Source organism: Sturnira hondurensis, unplaced genomic scaffold (genome assembly GCF_014824575.4).
Source record: "Sturnira hondurensis isolate 20B ecotype Veracruz unplaced genomic scaffold, ASM1482457v3 Scaffold0005279, whole genome shotgun sequence".
Lineage (NCBI taxonomy): Eukaryota > Metazoa > Chordata > Mammalia > Chiroptera > Phyllostomidae > Sturnira > Sturnira hondurensis.
The window spans coordinates 9,003,594-9,029,207 of NW_028077910.1; the positions used below are offsets into that span (position 1 = coordinate 9,003,594).

At 42.0% G+C, this 25,614-nt stretch overlaps 1 protein-coding gene and 1 non-coding gene across 4 annotated transcripts in view; both read left to right on the forward strand.

Moving 5' to 3' along the window:
- Positions 1–25,614, forward strand: part of GOLIM4 (golgi integral membrane protein 4) — a 69,717-nt gene that overhangs the window by 18,510 nt on the left and 25,593 nt on the right. For all 3 annotated transcript variants that reach the window (XM_037046593.1, XM_037046594.1, XM_037046592.1), the window contains exons 2-5: positions 17,708–17,782; positions 19,276–19,325; positions 21,155–21,208; positions 22,492–22,642. In XM_037046593.1, the coding sequence (XP_036902488.1) occupies positions 17,708–17,782; positions 19,276–19,325; positions 21,155–21,208; positions 22,492–22,642 (330 nt within the window). The remainder of the gene's footprint in view (positions 1–17,707; positions 17,783–19,275; positions 19,326–21,154; positions 21,209–22,491; positions 22,643–25,614) is intronic.
- On the forward strand, positions 25,250–25,380 carry LOC118987543 (small nucleolar RNA SNORA31). Its single transcript, XR_005066597.1, has one exon. It is a non-coding gene; the product is annotated as a small nucleolar RNA SNORA31 (small nucleolar RNA).

Consider the following 25,614-nt stretch of genomic DNA (forward strand, 5'->3'; position numbering starts at 1 on the left):
TTTTTCAGAGTAGGAACATGCAGATCCTTGTTAAGACCTAATCAGTGAAGCTCTGTGAAAGCAGTATATGTCTGTTCTCTAACTCAAGGAAACACTTCTCATTAACTCATTCCTTTGGAAATAGTATGTTGATGTGGAAAGAAAATCTGGCTTTTGTCGTTATCATCTCTGTTTCATTACTTTATTTTTTAATTTTTATTATTATGTTTCTACTTTGCTAGCTGAGTGCTTAAACACGGTTTGTTTTTTTTTAAAAGTCTGGTTGGCACCAATCAGAGCAGACACCAAAAAGAACATCTCTACAGATTGTTTAATTCTTTTATAAAGGGAAAAGCCTTTTTTCCAGGCCCCCCAGGATTTAACTACAAGAGATTATGATTTTTAACTACCACACCTACAATTATTTCTTTGAATGTTGAATTATATCTCAGTAGACTGTATCTAATTTCCCCTCTGTATAGGTCTCTTCTGGTGTTATTCTGGTCATGTAGAAAAACCAGAACCTACAGGCATGGTGCAGGGCTATGTAAGATGTTTCTCATATAGTCGTGTTGACTCTGCTTTCAAAATGTCTATCCTGAGTCTTACCAGTTCACAGATATTTTTATTTCTAGCCTCCTGGCCTCACGTGCTACAATACCTTAACTAAGTGCAGTAGGCTTCTGCTTGGTTGTCTTGCTTTCACCCTTGCGTCCCACATTGTAGTCCAGTAGTTTACAAAGGTTGCTCCTTGTAGAATGTAAATCAGGTGATGTTCTTTCCTGTCTCTTTTTGGAGGGGTTGTTAACTCACTTGTTTTAATTCACCAATAAGATTCCAGCTACACGGGCCTCTCTGCTGTTTCGGTGGCACCCCCAGCTTCCTCCTTTCTCAGAATCTTTTTGCCTGCTACCCTCTCTGTCTGGAAAGTTCTTCCCTGAGATTTCTTCTTCGCTGGCTCCCTTTGATTCCAATCTCGGCTCAGATTTCAACTTCAAAAGGCAGTTGTATTAGTTATTTATTGCTGGATAACAAATGACCCCCAAACTTAGAACTTTCAGGCAGCCAACATATCAACATGAACTGTTTCACACAGTTTCCTGAGGGTATGAATCCTGCAGCAGCTGAGCTCAGGGTCTCTCATGAGAGTGTAATGAAGATGTTGGCCGGGCTGCCTCTTGAAAGGTTCAGCCAGGGGAGAATTCAGTTCGGAGCTTATTCCCACCATTGCTTGCAGGCTCCAGTTCCTCACTATTGACCAGATACCTGAGTGTCTCACTGTGAAACATCCCTCCACGCATAGCCCTGGTGTCCTCATGACATGGCATCCGGCTCCCCACAGAGCAAAGGATCTAACAGAGGAGGAGCCCAGCGTGGAAGCCACGATCTTTTATAACCTGACCTTGGAAGTGGGATAAGATCACTTGTGCTGGAGGCTAGCAGTCACAAAGGCCAGCTGTGGTGCAGTGTAGCAGGGGTAGTGCCCGAGGGTGCGAGTGCCAGGGGATTGTAGGGAGCAATGTTCAAGGCTGGGCTGCTGCAGTGTCCTTGCCCACATGAGGCTGCACTGGTTACTTCCCAGAAGGCTGCACCTTTCATGCTCTGAACACTCTCTCACCACGTGTGTTCTTGGTTTAAGGGAATATCCTACCTAAACAGAAAAATAATAGTAGTTCATGAGTAGTTCATCCATCCAGGGTACTGTCTTTCTCCATTATTCTTCATTATTATTTGATTTGCACTGACGATGATCTGAAATCTCATGTTGTATCTCCTTGTCTATTATCTTTCTTGCTTGTCTTTCTTCTTCTATGGGATTGTAAGACCTTAGATTCAGAAAAATGGCTTTTCATGTCACTGTTCTAATTTTGAGCTTAGAACAATGCCTGCAATATAGTAGATAGTTAGTTCATAAATGAATACATTGGTTTGCTTTTTTAAGCCCTAGAGGTTCTAGTGTAACCATTTTATGTGGAAGTGTTTCTACATGCATCCCAGTGCTTTAAACTGAGTATCCTGAACATACGTACATTTCACTGCTTTAGGTAATACTTGCTGAATTTACCTCATATGGAAGGTACTGCACTGGATACGCTGGAGTTATATAAACACACAGAAGACATGGTTCCTACCCCCGACGAGTCTTTGTAGTAAGGAAGGGTAGATGATGCGTGGGCCATATGAAAACACCTATAATAAAGCTCTCTTCTTTATTTAAACTCAAAATTACAGGGTTAGAGGCAAGGTGAGAACTGGAGGAGCAGACTACACAACAGAGTGTCTTCTCGATGTCTCAGGGTCGCACCGCTGTTACGTGCTCTGACGTTGTTCCTTTCCGCATGTTCAGAATGGGAGAAGAAAGAGACGATTTCAAACAATAGAAAAATCATGAAACCTTGTCTTTATAAGCAGAAATAGTAAAGTATAGTTGCATATTTTTAAAGATCGCCTTGCTAGAATATATTGAAGTTGTGTTTCATTATGTGTGGTCATCCCACGTGGAGCAGCTTGTGCACCCGTTAGAGAGCCTCAGTCAGTGAGTCTGTGGAATCAGTGCTCTGAGGAGTGATTATTTTTGATAGCGTTCTTTGCTGTTACCAGCTTCTTACAATCGACATTCTGTCTCCTTATTAATGAGAGTTGCTTCATCTAATTTTGATGTGGACTTGAAAGCCCCCAAACCAAACTGCATAGAAGTGTGTATAATAAGAATAAATATTATTCTGTACAAAGTTTTCTTTCGAAATAATTAAGTGTTAAGGGAGGTTCTATTTTTAATTCAGTTCTTTGTGGCCTACTTAGGCATCTTTCTGGTACTCACCTACATTTTCACAATTCTTAATAGACAGACAGGATGTTATTTTACTTGGGATTTCTGTGAACTTTTGTCTCTGTTCAGTACATCATAGTTGGCTTTGAAGTCAGTCTGACTCATAGGCCTGCCAATTTTGTGTTTTCTGCCTTGAAACAAGTTGTTGAGTCTTTCTGAGCCTGAGTTAAAAAAAATCTGCCTTCCAGAGTTAGTATTAAAGAGTAAATTAGTATGTTCAGGGCCTAGAATGTTTGATACCTGGCAGTCTATTTTCTTTCCTGGCTTTCGCCTTCTCCAGGCTTTTCCCACCAGATTGAATAGTCTTCACACTCTGTCACCAAGTGCCTAGGGACAAATGCCTTGGCAAGCAGCATCCATAATTCTTATAACTTTGACAATGGCATCCTGGCTTATTTCCAGTGATGTGCAGTGGACTGGGAAGACCAATCCTGTAGACACCTTTCTTTTCTAAGACTCTCATCCAAGGTTGGGTTTCACTGCAGACTGGCACCAATAACTTAGTCCTAAGGAAGACCCAGAGTCCAAGACTATCCATAAAAATAAACTTGCTTTCTAGTGTCCTTTAGAGACTTGATGCCCACAAGCAGGTAACTGCTATGTGGTATGTCTCTCCCGGCCTGGGCTTTGCAACAGTGGAACTCAATCAGAGGCACCTTTGAGAAGAATTAGGCTGTGGGAGTTTGGTGAGTTGGTGGGGGATGGTACTGTAGATACTGAAAGTTAACAAAACATTCAGAGCAAGGAATTTTTTAATTAGAGTCACTTCTACAACATCCATGTAATTACATTTTTCCACTCCCTAACATATTTTCTCAGCTTACCCACCCTGGTGACTCATTCAGTAGCAAAACCCGTGAAATCAGCATTCTCTTCTAGTCATCAAGCAAAAATGGGTCATCACCCTGGTCTCTGGGATTGTGTGGTAGGCCCCCGAGAGCCTCATTTCAGTGTGGGCCTCTCAGACCTGCTGCCCTGCCCCCTTGTTTTCTCCCTGCTCTGGTTTCTCATGAGCACTGGGAACCTCTCCCCATGGCTAGCTCCTCTCACCTCAGGCCGCCCTCTTCTGAATGTTGCATTTCTTGTACATCCGGTCACCGCCCACGCCTTGGCAGGACTGCTCTAATTCTGCATTTTCTTGTTTTAAATCCAGCCAAAATTGACTGAGAATCTACCCTGTGCCCTACACTGAATTAGGCCCTGATACTTACATCATGGATTAGAACAATGAGGCTCAAAAACAGTATGTGTCCAGAATAACAGATGTGAATAAATGATGGGCAGAATTTGGTGCAGATCTGCCAACTCCAATTTTAGTTGTCTTTCTAATCCAGCACAACTCCCTTTCTTCCAGCTGTGCGGAGACGCTGAGAAACATTGGTGAGCTCCGCTGGAAGGCTGCCACGCTCGTGGTTGAGTCCGGGCCGCTGGCCACCCCCTCCTCCAGCCAGGGTGACGGCTGTACGCCCTGGGCCGCACATGGGCCCACGACCTCACTCTGGCTCCGGTGTGCGATTGTAATGCCAGTGCTTAGCCAGTAGGATGGAGAGACACCTGTCTTCTTCACCGCTAATTTTAAAAAATAGAAAAGAAGACTGGTCTTAAAAGTTGATTTAGCAACCTAGGGTAGAAAACCTCCACTCACTGAGAAGACTGAACTTATTAAATGTAACAAATTTGGGGCAGCTCCTTGACTTCAGTTATTCAGAATATGGATTTAATATTTAATCAGAAATGTGTTACATTGGATGAGCTTTCCCTCTGAAATTGTAAAACCATATGCCTCTGTCTAGAAAGGTCACACAATTTTTTTCTTTTTTAAACATCGTTTTAAAGAACCCTAATAAAAATGAAAGTGGTTTCCATTGGTTAAAAATTAGGCATTTATTGGTTAATAGCATTATTGGAAGAGAATATTAAAAATAATTCATTTTGGGTTTCACAATGTGTTTTTAGAGTTTACTTTGGATTATATTTGATTACTTTGGAGAATTAATATTAATATTAATGAACACCAAGTCAGGAAGATGAGGGAACTATGCAGTTTCCTAAAATTCGAATGACTGGAGACCTGGGTTTAAATTTGGACTCCGTCATTAAATACCTGCTTGACCTGTAGCTGGTTCCCTAGCCACTGGCCTGTTCATTGCCTATGCACAAAAGGATTATACTTGCTTTCTGGACTTAATGAATCTAATGAAAGTATGTGTACTGTGTCTCATTCCTGGCAGACATTTTGAAAAACTTCGTCAACCCCACACACCATGTTAATTAGTTAATAAATTATAACTTCTAGAAAAATAGAGTATTAGTTGTACTAATAGTGGGTTAATAACTTCATCATTCTATACAAAAGATTCATAGTTGAAAGCTATTATAGCTACATTGCATAATAGTTTTATGTAACGCTAACTTAGAAAATAAAAATAGGGACGACATAAAGCTCTAATGATACCCTTTTAAGATCTGCATTAAGGAGAGTTTAGCAAAGACAAGGATGTTTTTAATAGGCCCTTTAGTTTTCTCATAAGCATGTTTTGGAATGATCTTTGAAAGGCTGCTGTTTCAGTCATTACTTCACTTTACTCAGATACACTGAGCATCAAAGCTGCAAACTCAATTAAGTGAAATAGTCAGGAAATGGAATATCCTGGTGAATTTAGTTATTAGTATTAAATAGAAAACTTATCACCTTCTCCACCCGTATGGTTTCTGGTCTGTATTTAAACCATTCCATTGAATTAGAGTTGGTACAGAAAGCTCTGTGCCAAGTGTTTTTCTGGAAAAATAAAGAGAAGTAAAAAAAATCTTAAAATTCTTTGTGCTTCAAGTTATATTACTGACAAGCATTCCAAACTGTATTAATTGCTTTACTTCATTGGTTAGAACAGTCATTGAAAACATCACTTTTTCTTCCAGTACCGGAAATAGAGGTCAGGTGTGGAGAAGATTCAGCTAAATACAGATTGGGGCAAAAGGAGGTTTACAGTGGGGAGCGCGTGAAACACAGAGTTTATTCTTGGATTATTATTTATCAATTATTGTATTTTCCATATGAGCAATCGCAAAACTACTTTTGCCATACAGTGTATATAGTTGCTTTTTAAGCTACTTAAAAATTTGTAAACTTGTTTAGGTTGGTATTTTGCATCATGTATTCTTACTCCCATTTTAAGTTTTAGAGAAATTATATGAAAAAGTAGAAAAACTAGAAATGGTCCTTCCTTTTTTGGTTTAAAAAATCTGTTCTTTTTATTTAATCAACATTGCAGTAGCTCATTGTGTATACAGAAAGCATAACGTAACTTTTTAAAGGCTTTTTATTCTGTAAGAAGTTGGTATGTAAATAGTCACATACTTGTTTTCAGAGTTCAGGAAAAATACTCTGAAAAAATAGAACTATTCAGAAACCAAATTTTAAGATTTTTTTCTGTTTATTTTTTCACTCAGAGTGTTGAATGAACAATTTTAATCACAGTGATTTTTTTTGTTGGTTTGCTTTCGTGTTGTTGTTTTTTTTTTAATCACAGTAAGGAATGTAAGCCTAACAGGAAAGTGGATCCGTGAATAACCAGTATGTGTTTTATCTTATGTAGATTAATTCCTGATCACTGACTTCCTAAGGAAAATCTTGTGAAAGTGATCATAGTTCTATAGTGAAGTCTTATCCAATGTATATTTTCATCAGATATAGATCATATGTATATAACACCATGTTTAAGTGCTGTGCATGGAAGATGAGCTAAAGGCTAAAGGAAGGTCACCAGGTTTTGCGAAGCTGCATCGTACCACCCCTGCCTCCCGCAAATGCCGTGCCCAGTACCTCAGAGCAGGGCATATTCCTGTTTAGAGCTACATGTGTTCTTAACAAACCATCCAGAAATGTTCATTTTCTATACTGAATATGAGGAAAGAAAAGAATACTTCATACTCTTACTGCAAAGAAGAGCTTAAAATGCCCCAAAATGTAAGGAGGATGCAGGATATTACTAAGAATTCCAGTCAAACTGGTGAAGGTTTTAGACATCCAGAGTCAGCTTTGTCCCCACAGCCTACCATCTTTTCCAGATCCCTTTGTGGTGACCCGTGGCCATGGGACAGACAATGTCAGGGAGAGTAAGAAGTGACTGTGGAGGGTCGGCTGGGATTTGCCTCAGAGGGGTCCCTGTGTTCAGTCTTGGACCTGTCAGTGATGGTGAAATAGACTATAGACCTAGCTGCCAACAGCTTGGGCATTTCTTAGATTACTCGTCACCCTTTTCTGTGCTATCTGTGTATCTCTATCAAACTTTAAACATGTCCAACACGGGGGGTATAATGTACCCTCCACCTCATCCTTCTTGGTCCCGGGTTCCCCTTTCACACAGTAGCCTCAGCTGCAAATACTGGCACCATCCATGGACCTACTTTTGCAGTGCACTTGGAATCAGTCACTCAGGCATTTTGGTGTTATTTCCTTGGATACGTTTGCTTCTGTGCATCACCCCCCCCTCTGTCATTGATTGCTGCGTATGCTTAAATATTACAAGGCACGCTCTCTTCATGCTGCAAAGTTGCCCCTCAGATAAGAGGAGCTCTTGTTGTGTTGAAGTCAGTACAGAACCACTGCTATCCCTGGGGTGCTTTCCTGACTGCTTTATTTTAAACAGCAGAGCGCTGTGTGAGGAAGACACATTGGGCCAAAGTGACCTCATTTAATGTGGTTAGATATTTATGGAGGCCTCCTGACAAAATCTTTTTTTCTTAAGGATATAGTAATGTTTAAAATTGTGTGGGCATTTGGTTCCTGGAATGTGTCCTCACGATGGCAAATGCAAAATGTCTTCATTAAAAAATCTTTTTACCAAAGCACACACACACATACACACAACCACAATAAAGAAACACCCCCACACAATCAGGAATTAGGGCTCTAGAAGGCATTCATATGCACCTACAGAGCAAAGGAAAAGTAAGCTCTGGTGACTTATACCAAAGATGTGTAGCTGAGAACATTTCCAGTGATGGTAGCAGACAGAGGTTTCCCAGGTGCTGGGTCTCTGGTGAAGATGGGAGTGTCTCAGAGATCATCAGAGCCCTGCAGTGCTGACCTGAGGTGGTGAGCATACAGACATCAGACCTACACATGAAGCATTTGAATGAAATTGTTTAGGGAGCCCTGGCTGGTGTAGCTCAGTGGATTGAGCATGGGCTGTGAACCAGAGGGCTGCCGGTTCGATTCCCAGTCAGGGCACATGCCTGGGTTGCAGCCTGAATCCCCAGTGAGGGCTACATAAGAGGTAACCACACATGGATGTTTCTCTCCTTCTCTTTCTCCCTCCTTTCCCCTCTCTCTAAAAGTAAATAAATAAAAAATGTAAAAAATATTTTCAAATGGTTTGGGGAGACATGGATGGAGAAAAAATAATGTGTCTAAATATGTTTTATATTATATTTCACTTATGTAACTGAAAGTAGCAAATACCATGACCTCATGAAACAATCGTGCATTCAGGAAAGTACATGAATCATAAGTATATAGCACAGAGAACTTTCACAAAGCAGACAGTGTAGACCAAGAATCAGAACATCGCCAGTGCCCAAAATGCCCCCTGGTGCTTCCTCCAAGGCTTTGCCTGCCTGCCTGCCTGCCTGCCTCCCACAGCCACGTGCATTGCAAACAGTACCCTGTCTTCCAGCCCCACGTATTAGCTTTACTTGTTTTGAACTTTTTGTAAGTAGAATCACTCAGTAATTACCACTTTGCTGTCTGGTTTCTTTCTTTATCATTGTGTTATGAAACTCAACTATGTTTTTTATCTAGATTGTTCACGTTGTAGAGTGGCGTTTCATTTTTTGAACAACAACTACTTATTCATTCTACTGTGTTAGATGTTCATGTTTCCAATTTGGGACTACTATGAACAGTACTGCTCTTAAGATTTTCCTGTGTGACTTCTGGTGACTAAATGTCAGGCATTTGGTTGGGTTTGTACCCGGGCCACACAGCATGCTTCCCTCAGCCCTGGTAGGTGCTGTCAAACAGCTTTTCCAAATGGGTGTATCAATTTGCAAATCCGTCAGCAAAGAAGAGAGTTCTTTCCTCACATGTTTGTCAACTGTTGGTATTTTTTTTTTAATTTTAGCCGTACTGATGGAAGAATTAGTATCACAGTATGATTTTAATTTGATTTCCCTGATGACTAATTTTCTTGACCACTTTTCCATATATATAATTTCCATTAGGATATCTTTAGGTGCTTACTCATATTCTTTGTCATTTCCCATTCTTTTCACTTCCCTAAAATTTAGTATATTCCAGTTGGAAAAATGATCACCTACTTTTTATTGGTTGTCTTATTAACAAAACTGATATTATCTTATATCTGGGCAATATGGGAGTTTAACTTTCATGTTGCTTTATTTTATCTTGTTTAGTGACCTAATTCAACTTCTACTCATTCTTAGATTCTCTGCTCTATCTTCTACTCTACCTATCAAGTTATTTTTTTACATCAAGTCAATTGCAGTCCATTCTTACTCATTCTCTCCCCACCCTGATCACCCACTTTCCTATCAACCTAGCTAATCCAAGTGTTTCCAGAAATCTGTAAATATTCATGGGCAGTGAGTGGGACACACTTGCTAAATATTCGGATTATCAAGCCAAACCTTCCCTGGAAACTCTGGTTGAGTCGAGTCAGGAATCCAGTGCAAACAGACGCTCCAGGTCACTCTTTGGGAACACCGCAAACGGGTTGTTTTTGTTCCACGTCAGGGCTCTTACCTGCTCTCTCCCCACGGTCTGGGTCTTCCCTGTCCTTCCTCCACTGCCATCTTTTAACTTCCACACCGATGTCACCTCTGCGAGTCTGTCTTCACCCTGCCAGCAGCAAATGCTTGTTCCTGACCTTCCTCACAAACCTCCCCACCGGTGACCTTCCCTATCTTAGATGATAAAATGCACTGGTGTTACCTTCAGTGCAAAAGTAAAATTCGCCACAGCTTGCACACGGCCTTGATCTGTCATTGCTTCAGGCCTGGATTTCTGCAGGAGCCTGCTACTAACTAGTTTCCCTGCTTGCGTCTTGCACCAGTACTGTGAGAGTGAGCATCATTTAAAACCACCAGCCAACCTCACATGCTTCTTCTTGGAACATTCTAATGGCTCCCCATTTCTTTCAGAGTAAAAGCCAGTCAGTCTTCATGGGCCCTAGGAGGCCCATCACTATCTCACCCCTTCTCCCCCTCCCCCCTTCCATCTTCCAGGCTCCATCTGCCTCAGCATCCCTGGCCTCTTGTCCTGGAGCACCCCAGGTCTCGTTGCACCCCAGGGACAACACCTTGCCTGTTCCTCCAAGCCAGACAGATTCCCCTAGATGTCTGAAGCACCAAGTCTTTCACTTTTTTTCAAGTCTTGGTTCAAATGCCTTCCTAGTGCATTCTGCCTTGACCACACTGTTTAAAAATGAATTCTGACCCACCTTCCCATGCCTCCAATTTCTTACAGCTTGCTCCCCACCCCGAGACACTCACTAATTTCTAATGTACTACTAAGTTTATTATCATTTATATCTGTCTGTCAGAACATGAGCTCCCAGAAGTAGATTTTTTTTTTACTTTTGTGCTCACGATGTATTGTCATGCATCCGAACAATGCCTGGCACATAGTAGATGCTCAGTGAATATTGTTTTAGTTGTTGAAAGAGCCGCTCAGGATGTAATACATAGAGATCTTACATAGTATCTCTTTACAAGCCATATTTGTATGAAACATTTTCTAAGACATGTCGCCTGTTTTCCTGTTTTGAGGTGAAGACATGACTTTGGGAGTTGGGATGAAGGTGGGACCACTGTGCTGCTTTGGAGGGGAAGCCCATTGCCGTCCAGCTCCTTCTGCCCAGGTCATGGTATTCTCGGGGTTCTAATTTATTCAGTGTGAAAACCTCTTAGGGTCGATAACTCAGGTACCAGGTTTTAGGTTGCTTCCTCTTTGCTGGCATTCCTAGATAACTTACGGAAATTCGATATCTTTTATGTTTGCTTCAAGCACATACATTGTGAAAAGTATATGAATGCATTCATAGTCCCATTATAAAACCAATGTTCTTTCACAGGTTTTAGCACATCCCAAGGGCATTCTTTTACATTGCTTTACTAATTTCGGGTGACCAAAAATCCAGTCCTCTCTCTCTGTCTCTCTCCCATGCATTATTTCCTAAGATACTGAGATGCTGTCCAGGTGAGGTCCGACTGCTGGATGAGGAGGCCCGTGCTGTACAGGGTCTGTTTATTATCCATCTGATTTTAGAATAACGTGCGCTTCTGTCAGTGTGATTCCCTAAGTTCCTACTGTCCATACATATATACTTTTCCATGCAAGTTTTGCTGTGTGGGGCACGGCACTTCGGTGGCACAGGAGGGTCATTTTCCTCTCAGCTTGTGATCACGTCTAAAAATCAGCCGACTTGGCGGGTCATCGTGTCACCGCCGTTCGCCTGGCCCGTGGTGGTCTCTGTCTTCTGACTGTTCTGCCTGCGCTAGCCCCTTCTCACAACTCGAATTTATTGATTATAAGTTTTTCATAAAAGGAAATACCGCACTTGAGTGTCTCCCGAGGTGCCTGGAGCCTTGCTGGGCTGCAGTATAATTGCTCTGAGCAGCTAAGAGAAAAATCCTTTCATGGGGAGTGAATAGTTTCATCTCATAATAATGATTATTAGCGGCACATCACTTTGAAAGCATGCCAAAAAGAAGACTCTTGTGAAGAAGTATAGCTTAAGTCAGCTAATATAATACTTGTTCAAAAGAGCCAAATCTTGATTAGATGGTGTCATGAAGGCAAGCCCCGGTGTAGGTGTATCCAAACTAGAAAAGTTAGTTAAGCACCAATTCAAATCATGATTTAAATTTCCATTTAAATGACTTTGTGAGCTGTATGCATAGCAAAGTTAAAAAAACACTATTGTACGGTAAAAAAGAATACTTCAATTGCCATGTGGTAGAAAAGTACCTAGTCAGACTGTTCTTCAGTCTCTCAGCATTCTGAAAGCTGTATTTCAGGGCTGTGATTTAACTACTGCTAATCTTATGAGCCTGTGTGTCAACAGACACATTCATGTTCAATCTCTATTCTATTATCTGTTTAGTCTCTGGGATGTGTGATACTAATGAGCCAACAAATGTGTAAGTTGAGTTTAAAAGTGCTGGGTCATAAAGGATGGCAGGCGAGTGAGGAAAAGAATGAGATATTTTTTAAATGCTCATTCATTGAACAAAAGTCTTGAATATCACTAGACAGTAGGAACTGGAGATCGGGACTGAGGTGGTAGTGAGGGCTTGGGATATGGAAGAGAAAGGAGAAGGAGACAGCCGATCGCATCCTGCAAGGCACATGTAGTTCATTTGTTTGTTTGTTTATTCATTCATTTGTTACCTATTGAATGCTTATAGTCACTTTCCTGGGGATATAATGGTGAAATAAAACAAACCAGAAATTCTTTTTTTTTAATCCTCACCTGAGGACATTTTTTCATTGTCTTCAGAGAGAGAGGAAATGGAGAGAGAAACACTGATGTCAGACAGAAGCATCTATTAGTTGCCGTCCGCATGCACCTGGCTGGGGCGGGGGTGGGGGGTCATACATGCCCAAACCAGGGACTGAACCTGCAACCTAGGTGTGTGCCCAGACCAGGAATCAAACCCACAACCTTTTGGTTAGGGGACCATGCTGCAACCAACTGAGCCACACTGGCCAGGGCCAAACCAGAAATTCTTGCCCCAAGTGTATATCTTAATGGGATAGGACAATAAATAAGACAAATCAGTAAAAAAAAAAAAGTAGAATGTTAAGTGCTAAGGAGGAAAATGAAGTTGGAAAGGAGACTGGAAATGTTGAGGGTGGGAAGCAGGGTGCAGTTTAAGACAGGTTGTCCAGGAAAGGACTGGGTGAGAAGGTAGAGCCCTGAAGACCACGAGGAAGTCAGTCGCACAGGTGCCTGGAGAAGGAAGCACCAGGGGGAGGCAGTCTGAGTTGCTGAGGTGAGAGCGTGCCTGGCCCCTTCTCAGAGTAACAGGAGGCTGCTGTGGCTGGAGCGGATGGACAATCGGTGAAGCCATGAGAGGTCTTTGGGTTTCCCTCAGTAATGAGAAGCCAGTTGGAAGGTTTTGCCCCCAGGCTTGGAACGTGGATATAATTTAGTAAAGGGAGCTAACCATAAAAAAGGTTAAATTAATAATTAAATTCGGCTGTAAATTGTCAAGCAGACTAGAAAGGTGGAATTGACTGGAAGATGAAGAGCTGGGATTGAGTGGGAAGTAAGAGCTGGACTTAACCGTTTGTAGGAGTTGTGTGTGAGAGGTTATGAAGATGCGTGCGGTTTAAGTGTGAAGTTAGGAGATGGATGCAGAGTTCGAGGAAACTTTGTCGGAAGAGTCTGGTTGGGGAGACGGTGCACACAGCCTGGGGGAAGCCTTTGCCTACTCACAGGGCCTGGAGGGACGGGCCAGTGTGGTCCTCACAGCGGCATTAGTTGTTTGCCTTCTTTTTTCTTCTAGTTGTTGCATGTGGGTGGTTTTCTAAGATGTTTCTCAGACTTCTCGTGAAGTGAGGATGAAAGAAGGAAGGAGGGATGATTGGAAATCTCCATCTGTGATGTGGTCTTCATGTTAATGCCCAGCTCATCCTACAGAGGAGGGTGGGTAGGTGGCCTTCACACCACGTCTGGGGGTTAGACCCACACTGTTTTTAAACACTACAATAAATATCTATGATGTTAGGCCTACAAAACAAACCCTCAAAAGTACCTTATTGATTTCTGTTTATTTTCCTTTTTTGTCAAAGCGTTACTATCCTACTTAAAAAATCTTTACCCACCATTACCAAAGCACAGATTTGTTTTTGTATGTCAAATAACAAAGTTACTTGCAAATCTTCATATTTTCACAAGTTGCATTGTGTGACTTTCTATCAAGCTGCCAAGTTGTTTTTATTTATTTATTTTAGAAGGATGAAGGTAAAACCTTACCTTGTTTTCAGCACTGAAAGCAAAATTTCCTGGGCTGTTGTTGCTTCCGCCAAGGAAAGATCGCCCTCTCTTGGCTGGCGGTGTTAAAACACGCAGCGGTGTTTTCTGTCCAGCTAACTTCGGCGTTGCTTTCTAATTCTGAATTGGAGTAGTTCGCCCCGAAATATGTTTTGGATGTACAGCCCATAAGTGGATGTATACAGCTAATTTCTCTTGTGACTTTCAGATGGAAGTCAAAGTTAAAAAGGGAAAATTGCTGTAGGGAGCTGATGTGTTTTTAAACTCTTGAGGGCTTTCAGATGGAATAAAACCTATTTCCCTTCTCAACCAAATGGGAAATATTTAACTCATTTTCAGTGGGCAGATAATAAGTATTACGGATTTTCCTCTCTTTCTCATGAGTTCTTCTAATTCAAATCCTGTGCCCGTTACAGCATTACTCTGCATTGAAGATCCTGAATGCCAAGATCAAACTGTTGCATTTTTGTACTTTTTTCCCCTTAAACTTGTTTGGTGCCATGAGAATATCATCACACACCATTTCTGTTGCAGAGTTTCTAGCTGTATTAGTTCATCTTGACTGATGCCCTTGACTCGCAGTCTAAGTAGGAACATAGAAATGGGGGACAAGGATTGATTGGTGATCCTCCTTCTAGGTGAAACAGAAAGCTATCTAGATACATCACTAGCGCAGAAGCCTGGAGAATGCATTTTAAAAGAATTAAGGGTAGTGGGTGTGTGAGTTTAATTGATGGGGGAATTTTCTAGAAGAGCTGCAAAGACACAAAGGTTTTATCTGGTCTGTTTTACTATTGTTTAATTTTTATTAAAAATTAGCTTATGGGTTTTATGAAGCTATTGGAATGATTATTTGCTTTGTCTTTTTTAAGTGAATTTTTTAAAAAAATTAAAGCAAACTGAATTCGAGATCTCATGCCTTTTTGGAAAAAAATATATTTTAACTTTGTTATTGTTAGATTTTAACTTTGTTATTGTTAGATTTTAACTTCAGGGTTGAGAGGTATCACCTGATTCCCTCTCTGGCAGTTTTAAGCCATCACAGCTGATAAGTGAAAAGTATTTTTGTATTTTCTGGCATTTGCTCCATGCCAGGCAGTGTTCTAAGCACTTGACCTATATTAGCTCATTTAACCCTGACATCACCCAAAGAGATAGCTGCTATTCTCATCGCCACACAGCACACGCAGAAACTGAAGTATAAAGAAGCTCAGCAACCTGCCCCTCAAACGACGGGTCCCTGGGATCTGAACTCGGATCAGTAGCTCGAAAGCCTGGAGAATGCATTTTGGAAGAATTAGCAGTAGTGGGTGTGTGAGTTTAACTGATGGGGGCACTTTCAGCCATTGCATCACCTCCTACCTCTCTCCCTCCCCTCTCTTTGCAGATTCCCAACTCTAAGGGTTAGTTTTCACTCACTGTGCTTTACCTGGCGTGGTTTCCTCAGCTCCCAGGTCGGGGCTGTTCTTCAGTTTTTGTTTGTTTGTTTGTTTGTTTTCGTCCCGAGACCGATGAGAACACACTTCCACTTCCTGCGTCTCTGCTGCTCTTTCGCCCTCACCCTTGGTGGTCGTCCCCCGACTCTCACACCACGTTTGCCTTCAGTTACATTTCATCAGGACTAGCAGCTGATGCTGTAGTAATGGCTTGACCAGTTCTAAGGAAACATTAATAGTACAATTACCTCATTGTTTCTACATATATCTTCTATTCCTGTTTACCACATCCTTTTTTCTACTACATTTGCCAAACAAATTCTCCTGCCTTAGCTCTGTTATGATGCCACTTTATTATTTATGAATATGTCTCAGATGTCCCAAGACCTTTGTATGTGGACTGTAATCCACAAACATGTTTGCATCTTTGTGGGCATCATAGAGCATCTCTTAAGGTGATTTATGAATGCTTATAACTGTGTATCCTAGGGTCTCATGGCTCCCAAGACACACGGCTTTTAATATGTTGAATGCGTAAATTCCCACTGAGTGTAAAACTGTCTCAGACTGTTGTGTGATTCCATGTGATAAATGGATACTGTGGACGAACCGTTGGCACCGTATCTTCCTGGCTGCACTGCAGGGAAGAGGGTGAAGAATGGATTGCTGTCTCCCACAGCCCCACACCCCACCCCTCACACTCCCTATCTACGTGATGTAATCTACTGGGTGCTCCACTCCTACCAAAGATGAGTTTTCTGCCCCCTGAGCCAAAGAATTGTGTCCTGATTACCGAGTCCCAAGCAACACTGAGTTTGCCACAGTGAGTGTACAGTGATCCCTTCTGTCCATTATCCAAAGAGTTTCAGTGTCAGACGTTGTAAATGCAGCTTCCCCCCTCGATCCTGTTCTGCCACAACAGTATTTACGATGTAGAGTCTGAGGTGGCTGGGGGTGGGTGGCGAGGTCCCCTCATACGCATGTTCTTGACTGTACCACTGCAGGTGTGTTTTGTTTTAATTACGGGTGCTTCTAGGCTGGAATTTTTAACCCCTAATGGACCTGACACTCTCAGGAACCCCAGCTGCCTCTTCAGTTATATTGGAGCGAGGTCTTGACTACTTTGCCTCTTTCTTTGTTTGAAAATAATGCACATTATTGCCTGTCATATGTCCAATTAGTGCACCAAGATTCGCTTTTAACTGGCATGTCCATGCTCTTGTGCTCTTCTACCCAGACTGTGGGAGCTTGGGCCAGTGGGTTGGAGTTGACGGGGCTTGTCCTTCCAGCCGGACTTCAGGTGTTCCTCCAGCATCCTGTTCTTGCCTCTGTCATATTATGATGGCATCCTGTTTATCCGTGTCCCTGTAAGTTCCCCCAACCTGAATGAAATTCCCCGAGACTGTGAGCCTGCATTTCAGGGCTTGGCTTTAGCATGGTTGTAAAGTAGCAGTAATCTCCCTTTTCCCTGCTTCGCCCCCAACATCATAGAGGATGGTGTTGTTAGTACCGACCCGAGGAAATGCTTGGTGTTAATAGGCTCTTAGAAGTTGGCCGAGGGACTCAAACACCAAACACACACGTATGTTTGAACAAATGTGACTGTTCAACCGTGGACTTAGGACCAAGCTTTGGGAGTGCAACCAGCCACCTTTTGTCTAGTTTCACACCTCTGGGCCGTTGTCCCTGTGACGTCCTCCAGAAGTCCTCCCTCCTGCAGTGCCCCCGACTCCAAACTGCTCTTTGCTATCAGAGCAGCCAAGAGGTCACCTCTTCTGAAAAGTCCTCCCTCACCCCTCTCCCATTCAGAGCTTATCCCTGTCTTTCCTTCATTTCTTGGCTCTCTCATCAATGGTTTCCTTGATGTGGGGACATACACCTTCTTTTCTGTTCCATGGTATGCTGCTCAGGTTCTCTCACCGACACACAGCAGCCTTCATTTAAAATCCTACTGTGTTGGCTTGGCGGTGCTTAGAAGTTTCTAAATGGAAACACCCTGTAGGCTTTTAGGAAACACTCTTCAAGTCCCCAGAGAGAGGCGGGAGTTAGAAATACAGATGGGCAGGTGCATGCCGTGCAGGTGGTGGTTGAAGCCATGAGAGGGGACGTGTTGCCCAGGAAGAGACCTGGAACCTCACAGAGATGCTCATTTAAGAAGCAAGAGGAGGAACGGTTGCTGGCAAGGAAGGCGGCAGCTTCTTCCAGAGTGTTGACCAGAGTGTTTGCTCCAAGGGGGCAAACTGCATAGGAGTCGGCCCAGAGTTATATCAGTTATAACATCAGTTTTTATACAGAATATGGAAGTTGTAAAAACACACATATCTTTGTTTTAATTGTGAGAAGACTCTAAATGTTTTCCTTCTGTTTTAAACATTGGTGTTAATTTTACTGTAGAGTGTTTAATTCTTTGAATAAAAATTTTAACTCTTTTTTTTCAGTTGTGTATGAACACAGATCAAGATTAGAAAAATCCTTGCAAAAAGAAAGACTTGAACATAAGAAAGCAAAGGAAGGTAAATAAATAATGTAATTTGTGTTTTGTTTTTATCTTATTTGAGGAATCATGTATTTGGTTTGTTACTGTTTTTTGCTAAGGAATTGAGGAAATCAAGCCAAAGTCAGATGTCAAACAATTAGCTGTTCATTGTGCAGTAAAATCATTTCCGCTCAAGACAGGATGTAGAATCTTTCATTCACTGTGTGCCACCTTGAGATGGTTCTTACATTGCTTATATATTATTTTAGAAAGAAACAGCTTTTCATTGGTATATTATACTCATGTTAGTAATACCTAGAACTTTTATTTACAAATATCCATAAAGTAACCGTGTGCATTGTCTAGAATATATAACAAATGTTATACATACTTATGCATATGCATGCACATTTATAACATAATAAATTGTTCACATTGCATGATGTCTTTTAAGTTATACAGATGTTTTTAGATTTTTAAAAAATATTTATTTACTTATTTATTTATCTTTAGAGAGGAAGGGAAGGAGAGAAGGAGAGAAAGATCAATGTATGGTTGCCTCCCATGAGTTCCCTGCTGGGAACTGGCCTGCAACCCAGGCATGTGCCCTGACTGGGAATTGAACCACGATCCTTTGGTTCATAGGCCCGAGCTCAATCCACTGAGCTATACCAGTCAGGGCCAGATGTTTTTATCTTGTGAGGGATTTTATTGGACAGCTGACTGATTCAGTTTGAAAAATTAACATTTAGCACAGGTATTAGGCAATGCCATGATTTTTATCAGAATATTGGTATAAAGCATAGGCTTTATACAGCTTGTGATTTAAAGTTATCTGCATTTATATTTTTATTCATGTTCTGTGATAAATCTTGAGATTAAGTTACATGTTCTGTCTTGATTTACCTGGTGGGCTGAAGGAGGGAGAGCAGGGGAGGGCAGAATTGGTGAGGATGCTTCACCGACCCTTGGATTAAGCCTGTGCGAGGAATAGCAGTTTAACATCATTGAAATGCTTTGATAGGATTTGGATTTTCCTTGTCTTCAAATGCAGCATGATTTTATGGGGCCATCTAGTGGATAATAAGCTTTAAGAGCATTAACAGTGGTTTCCATGGCTTGAATTCTCTTTTCAGGTCCCGAGTGACTGTAGTGCGCCATCTAGTGGGTTGCAGTGAACCACCTCTGTCGTTAGCTGTGCTGCGTGTGTGTTTTCCTCCCTAGCTTCAAGGCTAGTTAGTTACAGAGTTCACACTCTAGATGCACTTTTAACTGGCTGGTTATCATGTGGATGTAGTTAATGTAAGACTTAAAGCTTTCAAGGTAAAGAGAATTCTATAATAATTTTCCCCCACCATTTTCCAAAGCAGGAAGAGGCAAAATAAAGTATATATGTCACCAAGTAGACTGTTTTAAACCTAGAACTATTTTTTGTGAGTCTGAGTAAAGTTTGCTTTTGTTCTTTTAGATGTTTACAAATTTCACAAGGAATTAACTTATACTCTACTTCCTTCATTTTGTATTTTCCAGATTTTCTTGTTTATAAATTAGAAGCACAAGAAACACTAAATAAAGGAAGGGTAAGTTTTATTTTGTTTTGTTTTTTATGAAATTTAGAGGATAAGGAATTGTTACAAAATAGTTTACTCTGTCAATCAACTGTAGGGCTGAAATACATCTTTTTTGCTATCAGAAAATTTTAAGAGGAAGACTTTACCAAATTGTTCGTTTAAAACCTACCTTTGCTGATTTATGATAGCAATAAATTGGGAATAGGTAATCCTCAACAAAACCAGCAATTTATTTTCATTCATTCATTTGTTCCTTTATAGTCTCTTTTCTGTAGAATACAATGTTTCTTTTGGTCTGCCTTTGCACAACATCGTTGCCACTGGAACACACGTTACTGTGTACACACGTTACTGTGTAGCGTCTAACACAGTGTGGTGGGCTCCCCAGAGCCAAGGTCTCTTCGCTCTCCGAGCAGCTGAGAGACTGATGCCTCTGAGTAGTCTTCTCTCCTCCCTCCCGAGCTCATCCGAAAACATCTAGTGAATGAATGAACAAGTGATATTACCATTACAAAGTTTTAAGTCCATAATTAACTGGAGAACAACTGGTCTTTTTTTTTTTTACTCTAAAAAATGTAAGCTTTAGCTGAATAAAACATTGTTTTTTGAGGGTCTTACAACTGAGAAGAGTCAGTTCCTTGGGTAGCTGGGATGCTATTAGCTTTCAACTCTCACTTGCTTTTAAAAGCCCTGACTAAAACTGTGGGCATTCTTTAGTCCATTTTATAGTGTGATTTCCTTGCAAATTAAAGTAAAGTAGTAAAGCAATAAAGTGAGAAAGCGAAAATGCAGTTCATTTTAGAAGCTGTAAAAATATGAAATAAATGATGGAACATGAACGTGTGCTGGCCATGGGATGAGCAAGGGGCAAGGCGTGTCAGACAGAAGACAGCAGAGGAGAGAAACTTTCAGGTGTCTTGTATACTGACTGGTCACGGCTGCCCAGAATTGGCAATGTGGGAGGTCCCCTTGTGCAGACACTGCGCGGGGACCCAGTGATCTGCCCCCGGGACATGGAGCTCAGGCTCCAGGTTCAGGCTCAGGCTCAGGTTCTGCCTCTGCTGCTGAAGGAAGCATTTGCCCTTGGTCTGTTCCTTATCCTAATTCTCACTCTGTGAAGTGCGGTCTCACTGGGATAAAGTAGTGTATGTGGAATTTCTTACCCATGATGCTCAGAGAAGGAAAGCACCTTTTCTCTCCCCCTCTATTAAGCCAAGCTGAGCTTATGAGCTTGGTGGTTTAGCCCCGATTTTCCTTGGAGTGCCCAGCACAGTGTATTAGTATCCCTACGGCATGCTGGGTCTCAGGACAAGTTCCTACACCAGCGGCCTCAGTTCTTCTGAATATGTGAGTGGACGTAACATCTCCAAGGGCCCTGTCAAGCTGCTATTTTTTTATTTCATGTCCTCTGTTTCATTACTAAAATGTGGGAAACTTATGGAATGCTAAAACTTCATTTCTGCTATTAGATAAAGAGTCGGCCTCAGACATCCTGGTTCAAGTGTAGAATTTGTTGTAGCTTACACAAGCGAAATAAATGAAATTTTTCTATTAAGAATTTTAAGCTGCCCTGGCTGGTGTAGCTCAGTGAATTGAGCATGGGCCTGCAAACCAAAGGATCACGGTTCATGGCCCATGAAGTCAGGGCACAAGCCTGGGTTGCAGGCCAGTTCCCGGCAAGGGACGCATGAGAGGCACACATTGATATTTCTCCTTCCCTTCCCCTCTAAAGATAAATAAATTTAAAAAAAACTTAAAAAAAAGAATTTTAAGCTATGCTTAGCAAAAGAGCCAGATGTTAAAAATCTCTTATTAACTATTTTCTTTTCAATTTACAGCAAGATTCCAACAGTAGATACAGTGCATTAAATGTGCAACATCAGATGTTGAAGGTGAGTAATGTAATGATGTTCCTCATGAATGAGTGAAAGGATTAACTAAGTAACGTAAGTGATTAAGGACAGTTACAGAGAGCTGGTTTCTGTTATAATGTGGTGTAGTGAAGTCATTTGGCTAAAATGATATAGCAGTATAATGCCGCATCATATTTATTACCTCATTATAAAGAACACAGTTAGCTTATTACACAATTTCTTGTAACTCATACTCTCTGGTCAGCTGATTTTTTTCTGTTCTTTTTAGCCTTTAAGATTTTTTGTTTAATTTCTCGTAGTAGTTTTCCTTACATATTTTACCTTATACTTAATGGAGGTGGTAAACTATTGAAATATCCCCTTTGTGCTACTAATGTTTAAAAAGTGTCCGTTTAGCTACCACAAGGAAACAATGTGTAATTAAAGATCCTCTCCCTTGGATCTGGGATCAGATTCGTTCTCGTGTGTCGGGAAGACACAGAGAGAGAGTCGTTGCTCCTGTCAAGCTGGCAGAGGTGAGAGTGCGCACTGTGCCGTTCCGCACCTCAGGCAGACCAGGCCCTGACCTTCACCCCGACTCCCTGGCTGTTCGTTTGGTATTGTCCTTTCTCCTCTGTAGTTAGGGCAAGTACTTTTTATCGAAACCAGAATCTTTTCTGCTATTAAGAAAACAAGACGTGAATTAAAGCAGACTGTCCTTTCACAGGAAGAATTTGGAGACTGTCAAATTTATCTAGTTGTCATTATAGCACAGTGTTCTGATCGAAAGTAAGATAAATGAGAATAATTCAATAAGTGGTCGATTTATTACTTCCCCCAAAGGGAAGAGTCTTTGCTTTCCTTCTTTAAACTGGGTCACCAGGAAGGCTGAATATCAAAGAAGGGAAATGAGAAATGATTTTAGGGAAACAAAAGAGTGAAGGCAGAAGTCTAGAATACTCCCAGAAGGTTAATTTTTCCATTAGCTGTACCTCCTTTGCACAGTAACTTGAGTGCTTGGGAATTCCCCCAGGCCCCTCTCTTTTCCGTCTCTCCTGCTAACTTCTAACTTTTTGTTGTTTCCATGAATGTTAAAAATTAAGAAGAAAATTATCTTTGGCCATGATCCCAAACTCTTTATTTGAAATGTGAAGGAAATGGAGGTGAGCTGCACAAATTAAAAGCAACCTGAGGAAAATGAAACCTACTCCTTATTTGTTCTTGCTTTCTTGCAAGAGAAAGGCTGTGCTACCAAGAAATGGACTCTGATATGCCGGCGATTTAGACAATGAACGTTGTTGCTCAAGGTCTGGTTTTTGCAGAGCCAGCATGAGGAGCTAAAGAAACAGCACAGCAACCTGGAAGAGGAACATCGCAAGCAAGGGGAAGACTTCAGCAGAACGTTCAATGACCACAAGCAGAGGTACCTGCAGCTGCAGCAAGAGAAAGAGCAGGAGCTTTCCAAGCTGAAAGGTATTCGGAAATCTAATTAGCCAGTTTATATGGAAATAAGTGCTCATATTAATGTTTCAGTAGAACAACAGACTTTTATTTTGTTTGCTTTTGCACAGTGGTTGATTTCTCTGTATTACTGGTCCTTTTTCAGTTGTGTGATTTCTTTGTAGCATTTCACATTCATCCTTATCTCTTTGGTTTGCTTTGGGAAGTGGAGAGTATTTAGTGTTTTTCAGTGAGGCTGACAGTCCATGTTGGGCAAGACAGTTCTGTGTGTGTGTGTGTGTGTGTGGTGACTCATTTGACATCTCTGACCTCAGCCCACAAACTGTCATCCATCAGTGCCCCCCTGACATCTCGATGATCAAAAATTACGATGATGAAGCCTTTCTCAAACTCTTCAAGGGGAGGAAAGGGTGCTGTCTGATGGCTGATTGTAGCTTGCAATAGGTCAGGCTCCTAGAGTCTAATGGCCCTGGAAAATCAGCCTCTTCAATGACTCACTATGAGGGGGAAACCCCTCGAATCCCAGAATTCTCTTCTGGAGGGCAGGCCCCTTGTAGTGCAGACTTCCCCTCCTAGGTGAGTGTCCTAGGAACACACCTGTATCAGTGTACCAGCTGGTGGTGTTGTGAGAGGTTGTGTTCCACTTCAGTGAACTGTTTTGGAAGACCTTTCCAACATGTTTGCCCATTTCGTGATGGATGATTTATGATTCACGAGCTTACTTGCCCACACCCCACTGAGTGTTCAGCAGTTTTTGACCAAAACTGGCATCACCCCCATGCCCCACTGTCCCTATTCACCCATTCTCACCCTGAACGACCTTTTTTGTTTCCCTGGGTAAAAACAGTCCTCAAAGGGAAATGCTTTGCCAACATGGTAGAGGTCAAACAAGAAATGGCAAAATCACTAAAATGCACCAAAATTGACGAGTTCAAAAACTGTTTTGAGCAGTGGTAAAACGTCTGGGTAGGTGTACTGCATCAAACAGAGAGCACTTGGAAGGTGACTGACGTTTAACCAGTAAGAATGAATACACAATGTTTTATAAATGACTTCTGTTTGGGGCCCCCTTGTATATGTCCACAGGCAGGTTGTGTGATCACCACCAGCTCCCTTGCCCTCACCTGTAAGACTGGGTATTCATAAACGGTGTCAACCCCGTAGGGTTGGTATGAGGATTAAGTAATTTGTGTGAAGCACCTGGAGCAGCTCCTGGTTTGTGGTGAACCTTCAACGTAAATCACCGTCAGTTCAGCATCAGGTGTTTTCATAGTAATATGGAATGAAATGTATTATTCCTCAAAGTTCATGTGAGTGTCGGAAAGAGAAATAGCACATTCTACAATGACCTATTTAGTTATTAATATGCGTTAACATAAAATAATAGTAGATTTAAAGAAACTATTTAAATGATGTAACCAAACGCAGGCCCAGCTGCCAGCCACTACCAAAGCCAATACTCCAGAGGCAGGTGCTGATGTAAGGAAAGTGATTTACTTGCAAATGCTGCGCATCTAGAAGACGGGGGCCTCCTGTCTCAAAGCCCATCGTCTGGAAGGTGGAGGACTCACATCGCAAAGCCCATCTGTCCATCTCAGGGCAGGCAGAGGCATTTGTAAGGTGGGGGAGAAGGAAACAGAACAAAGAGACCAAGGGAGGGGGTTGAAAAGTTCTCTTCGTGCCGATGAGCACTGTCCATTCTGATAAGGCGAGTGGTGGTCTGTCTGATATGCGTCATCCTGGTTCAGCCATCCTGGCTTCACGTCATCCTGACTCCACAGTGGAAGGTCAGCAAATGTCCTGCAGCTGGGGTGCCTGAAGGTCGAAGTCTCTATCTTTAGAAATTAGTTCCCAGGATTCTTATAAAAACATGCTGTTTATCTATAAGCTACATATTAGTCAGAGTCAGCACTTATAGAAACAATGTCCAAAGAGTGGTAGGATGAGTTACAATTCCCTACTATTATAATTTCCCACTGTTACAATGAGTTTAAAGTGTGAAAAATGGTTTAAAAACATACATGGTTCCTCCAAAAACAGTGTTGAAATCTGAGTAAGGTCTAAGTCTAGTTAATTGTACGGGGACAGACAATTTCCTGGTTTGGGTACAGTGCACTACACTTTCATGAGATGTCTTCACAGGAGCCGGGTGATGGGTACCTCAGACTTCTCCGTGTTTTTCATGCAACAGTTTGTCTATAAGTATTTCAGAATAATATGGTACAATGAAAAGGAGGAGGAGTTAAGTAGCCACTGAGGCAATTTACAGAAGGTTAAGGTGGTCTTGATAGAGTTGGGTCCCAGCAGAGGATACCCATGAGTTGTACACATGTAGGAGCTTTGGCTTGTTGCAGATGCAGCGGGCGGTGAGGGGTGGCCAGGGGGACAGAACTGCGGTGCATCTGTGACAGACCTGGGGCAGTTTGGGGATGCAGCAGGCGGTGAGGGGTGGCCAGGGGGACAGAACTGCGGTGCATCTGTGACAGACCTGGGGCAGTTTGGGGATGCAGCGGGCGGTGAGGGGTGGCCAGGGGGACAACTGCGGTGCATCTGTGACAGACCTGGGGCAGTTTGGGGATGCAGCAGGCGGTGAGGGGTGGCCAGGGGGACAGAACTGCGGTGCATCTACGACAGACCTGGGGCAGTCACTACCTGCTGCCGAGGTTCCAGTGCAGATGCAACAGAAAAGGGTCCTCGCGCTTTCTGGCTGTCTGACTGTGGCAGCTGAGAGTGAATAGGGGAATACAAAAGCAAACACACAAAGAACCAAATCAGGGAGCGAGAAAGACAACATGAGAAGTCCCCCCGAGGATCGTATAAAAGAGAACTCCGGTGTCAGAAAGCCCTTGCTGTGCCCTGGGAAGCTGGCCCTCGAGCGGTAAGGGAAGAGACTTCTGGCACATTGGATACATTGTTTAGCATTTGCAAACCCGAGCTAAGCTGGGTAAATATATTAAGTTATACTAACAATCAATAAGTACATT